We start from the raw sequence: 5592 nt of genomic DNA, 5'->3' as shown, positions 1-5592 counted from the left end.
AAAAGCTTATAAGTATAAGTGCTTACTTATCTTAATAGTAGTATTCTTATCTACTTAGTATTTCTTTATATTTACCTTAAGCTTAGTTTAGTTCTTTTTTTTATAACTAGTAAAGAGCTTAATAATATAAGTAATAGAGTAAGTTTTATTACTAATATAATCTAGAAGAATAGAGACTTTTATCTTATTAGAAAGGCTTTTATTATTAGCTTATTAGTTATAGTCTTTAAGAAACTTAGTAATATTATTACTAGTAAAGACTAAAGTAGCATATCTAGAGTAAACTATAGAGACTATACTATTAGTTACTATTATAAATAATAATATACTTTCTACTTTAGAGATAGTTCTAAAAGTTAGTATCTTTAGTATTAAAGTAGTTAAAGAAGTAGTAGATAAATACTTAGAAAAAAGAATTACTAGATCTCTTAATACCTTATACTTTTTCTATTTTTTTAGTAGTTATTATAGTTCTAAATAACTTATAAAGAAGCTAATACTTCTTTACTTAATAGCTTAAATACTAAATAGATATTATACTATAAAAATTATATAATTAAAAAGATAAGTTCTAAATACTTAATAGTGTCTAATACTCTCTACCTAATAGTAGAGAATACTTTCTAAATACTTTTATAGTTAGTATAGCTTAGCGTTTTACTTACTATAATACTCTATTAGATTATTAGTTCTATTAAACTATAGTTCTACACTAGTATATATTCTAAATATACTATTATAGTGTTATATTAATCTAGCTAGCCTAGTATTTTATTATACTTCTAATATTACTATTTTAGGTATTAGTTAAATTACTATTTTCTAGTATTCTTAAGTAGTTATCTTATCTGCGTAATTATCTTATCTAATATTACTTAGTAGTAAAAACGTAGTTAGCCTAAATATAACTACTATTATAGTTCTAGCTAATCTAAAGAAAAGAGCTAAGTCTATACTTATTATATTTATTATAGTTATTATTACTATATATATTATATTAACGTATACTAACTACTTCTTATACTACGTAGTAGAATATATCTTTATAAGCTTTACTATTTATATAAGTATTAAAAAGTATAAAGATATATTACTATAAGAATATAAAGTAGTTAGTATAAGTAAGAAAGTATATAAACGCTAGTTTAGTAAAAAGAAGTTCTATTATAGAAAGATTCTATTATCTAAAGTATTATATAAGAGTTTAATACTAAAAAGTATAAGTAAAAGATAAAATAGTAGATAATAAGATAATTCTAAAAAGCTCTTATTAAAAAATATTCTTTTTTTAGATAATTCTTAGGTTATTAAAGATCTAATTTATATAAGAACACTTTATATACTAGTACACTAGTTACTATTAAAGTAGCTTACTACGTAAGTATAGTGCTAGCTACTATAGCTATTATTACCTACGTACACTAGAACTATATAAGTAGAGTATTAAGCGTTAGTAGCACTAATAGTGCTTACTAAGATAGCTTACTATAAGTAAAGCTTCTAGCATTAATAGTGTCTACTAAGGTAGCTTACTATAAGTAGAGCCTTTAGCGTTAATAGTGTCTACTAAGATAGCTTACTATAAGTAGAGCCTCTAGCGTTAATAGTACCTACTAAGGTAGCTTACTAAGAGTAGAGTAAAGCCTCTAGTGTTAATAGTGTCTACTAAGGTAGCTTACTATAAGTAGAGTAAAGCTTCTATCTTATTCTAACTTAGTGTAAACTTAGAAGTATATTAGTAGATTAGATAGATATAGTACTATTATATTCTTAAGATTATCTCTAGCTTTATTTTCTAACTCTTCTATATTACTAAGTAGATTAATAATCTTATACTTTTTTTATTATCTTATAGTAGAGCTACCTTAGTTCTTATTTACTTAGTAGATTTTAGAGTTACTATAGAATTACTCTACTTTAAGAGAATATTCTACTTTAGAAATAGTAGCTAGTAAGCTAGTATATAGTAGTAGAATATATAAAGAGCTTAAAAGCGTATAAGTAGTAGTAGAATATATAAAAGTTAGAGCGTATAAGTAGTAGTAGAATATATAAAGGTTAGAGCGTATAAGTAGTAGTAGAATATATAAAGGTTAGAGGCCTATAAGTAGTAGTAGAATATATAGAAGTTAGAGCGTATAAGTAGTAGTAGAATACTTTATTATAAGTAGTAGTAGAATATATAGAGAGCTTAGAAGTATATTAGTAGTAGTAGAATATAAAAAGACTATAAAAGCTAGTAAGCTAGTTTATAGTAGTAGAATACTTTTATTATAAGTAGTAGTAGAATATAATAAAGTTAGAGTATATAAGTAGTAGTAGAATATAAGAAAACTATAAAAGCTAGTAAGCTAGTTTATAGTAGTAGAATATCTACAAACTTAATATAAGTAAGTAGTAGTAGAATATAATAAAGTCTTAGAGCTAGTAAACTAATTATTATAGTAGTAGAATATTTTTATTATACTATAGTAGTAGAATACTCTTATTATAAGTAGTAGTAGAATACTCTTATTATAAGTAGTAGTAGAATATAGTAAAGCTTTAATTTACTATATATTATATAATAATAACTACTTTTTTAACTAATTTAAGCTATTTTACTACTATTATATACTTATATAGCGCCTAAAAAGTATAGAATAATTTCTAAAGTTATATAATAAAATTCTCTACTCTAATTAGACTATAATATAATATATTTTATAGCTTTTAAATATATTATATTTTATAGAACGCATTCTACTACTATTATATAAATTACTTATTACTAAACGTAGGCATATAATAAGTTATATAATATTATATTCTTAGCGTTATATTAAATACAATAATCGCTAAACAGGCTCTAAGTTAACTCTAACCCCGCGCACGACAAGCAACACAACCGGGCCCCACTGTCTGACCTGCCCCCACATCACACCTTCGAAGCCACGCACTTACCAACACCAAACAATGTCGTTAGAAGCAACTCGCAAATATTGGCTACTACTACCTGAGAACCAGCGCGTAGCATGTGATAGTGCAGATAAATGGCATTGGATAAAAGAGAGAGAGAAACTGCTGCGAGGCCGAGTGTATGATGTTTTTCTGACGTGCGACATTCTGATATCACGGTATGTTCAGACGACGAAGAAGTCCATTGCCTGAAAGCCATGACTCACAGCTTCATTAGCTCTATGAAGAATTCGCTAAAGCTTCATACCGGCTTTCTGAAACGCCTTTGGTTGAGCGACAGGGAAGGCAATCTCTCAGACGGCGACGTGCGCGCGATTGTTGCACGGAATCACCTCCTACTCGATATCAACTTATATGCACCAAATTTGACAGACAAGGCACTTATCGCCATTCTAAAACACTGTCGATCTGTCGTGTTTGTTGGAATTCACGGCTTGCCTAGCACAAATGGGTGTATCAAAGGCTATTTCGTTGATTTTATGAACATGCGGGAAAATCAGCGCGAATGGCCGTTGCTGAATGAATTGCGGCTAGACAATCAACCCATCGAAGAAGCTCGAATGAGAAGCGTCACCGAAAAAAGACACGGACTAGAGATTCGGCAAAGCATTGCGCTTACTCCTGCTGTAGCTGAGGCGCTGTCCAACGCTGGTGTCAATATACCAGGCGCGGAACATATCGCAACTAAGTGGCGCAGAGGGCATGTCGTAGGCATAGACTGGGTAGCATTGGTGCGCAGAGAGCAGGCGAGGCTGGATGACTTGAAACAGCTTGCGATACAACTTCAAAATGAAATGCTTCAACGGCTTCGACAGAAAATTCATGAATTGGAACGGGAGCTGGAGGAAAATGGCACACCACTAGATCAATTTCGACGAGAGCGAGATATCGCTAGACTTCTAGTCAATTCTGCGCACAGTGATACAGAAGAGACTAGATCAGAAGAGACTGGATCAGAAGAGACTGGGTCAGAAGAAACTGGACCAGAAGAGAGCTGTTCTGAGGCAGAGGGCTCTGGCGATGACGGTCTGGAGGATCTTGATACTAGACGTCTAGGTAGTTATGAAGAGGGAGACTCAGAAGCAGATGAACTCGAGGAAGAGGAAGATATCTTAGAGGAGGAAGAATCAGAAGCAGATGAGCTCGAAGAAGAGACCGGAGAAGAGCATTCGAATGAAGAAGATTGCTCCCCAGAAGAGACCGGCGGGGAAGGGGAGGAGGACGACGATGAAAGATATCAAAACGAGGAAGAGGCGCGTCCCTCAATCAAAGCCGAAAGGATTGCACAGATTGCAGACCAAGAGATCCTCAATACAGAATCCAGATATTGGGCCCCTGTGGAGCGGAACACAGGAGCAACGATAAAACAAGAAAGCCGCCCTAGTGTAGCGAGAAGTTTACCAAGAAAATCGGCATCGATATCTGCCGATGAGGATAATGACATGCGCATCGCGAGTGGAACTCATATCCAAGACGAAAGACAACCGAGCGACCGCAGTGAGGCGGATTCCAAAGATGAGCTTTGCAACGGGGTCAAAAGCGAAAGTAGAATACATGCACAAGATGCCGCACGCTTGGGGAACGACATCGAACGCTCTAATGTTGTCAAAACGTATTATCCACGCACACCCATTCCACCCCTCGAGTTTCCGGGTTCTGTCACACTCAGATTTAGCAGTCCTCAGGATTGGGAGCGACGATGGCAGAGGGCACAGCGTCGCACAGGCATACGCATGGTCATTTTCGGACCAAGCTTTGCTGTCACAGTGTAAGTTGTCTTCGTCTGTCATTGAGTTTATTATTAGCATACTAAACCTAAACAGTGCCGACATCAATCTGCTAGCTTGGTCACCAGCAGCATTTAGTTCATCTATTCTCGCGATCCGCGTGGGCAACGGTGCCCTGCTAGACGACCAGTCTATTACCAACCTCGCCGCGAATATGGCGCAGTTAACACAGGTGCAAATCGACTTGGCCCCAAGTATTGGTGACCAATCCATCATGAGTCTTATCGAGTTCTGTCCGGCCATTGAATACATTGAAGTATGTGGGGATGTACTCACGAGACGATCTGGTGGTGTGACTTTGCGTAACCTCGACGCGATATTGATTGCAAATGAGAACAAGGCCCAACGTCTTCGTAACTTGGTACTCGTAGATCAGCTGGTGGAAGACAAGAACGTGGAAGCCTGCGAAAAATTGCGAGCAAATCTGAAAATTATACGTGGACATCAGACACGACCAGAGATCGTGCCAGGAAGCAGGGCTTAGCGCGCGGCTAGATCCAGAAAAAAAGTCATTACATTAGGTACTATCGATTCTCATACTTGTTAATCCAACGCAAATCTTTGTGAGTCGCGGTCGGCCAACGGCACCACGTTGTAGTTCAGTCGCTGTACATAATAGTCGTCCTCAAGCTCGTGCGCTCGAGGTTTTCGTTGCACCTGACCCAACAGGATTGGCCGGAGCCCTTTCTTGAAGTTGTAGAAGCAAACGCAGCCGGCCAGGAGAGCACTCGTCGAGAAGACCACCCCTACGCAGAGATAGAAAACCATCTCATCCTTTAATAGAGTATCAGCAAGTAATGAGTGCCCGTAGAGAACGAGGAGTCTGCTGATCAGGTATGCGATATTT

The 5592-nt window shown here is 35.5% G+C and overlaps 1 protein-coding gene across 1 annotated transcript; it reads left to right on the top strand.

Moving 5' to 3' along the window:
* Window positions 1-3660: 3660 nt before the first annotated feature.
* Window positions 3661-5229, top strand: J4E87_006151 (uncharacterized protein; the record flags this gene model as incomplete). Its single annotated transcript, XM_049377756.1, has 3 exons — window positions 3661-3665; window positions 3896-4726; window positions 4782-5229. 3 exons carry the CDS (start codon window positions 3661-3663, stop codon window positions 5227-5229), a joined length of 1284 nt encoding a protein of 427 aa, XP_049232797.1.
* Window positions 5230-5592: the final 363 nt, after the last annotated feature.

Source organism: Alternaria ethzedia (assembly GCF_023757985.1).
Source record: "Alternaria ethzedia strain BMP 0044 chromosome Unknown scaffold_13, whole genome shotgun sequence".
Taxonomy (NCBI): Eukaryota; Fungi; Ascomycota; class Dothideomycetes; order Pleosporales; family Pleosporaceae; genus Alternaria; species Alternaria ethzedia.
This window is presented reverse-complemented; position numbering and strand designations above follow the sequence as displayed.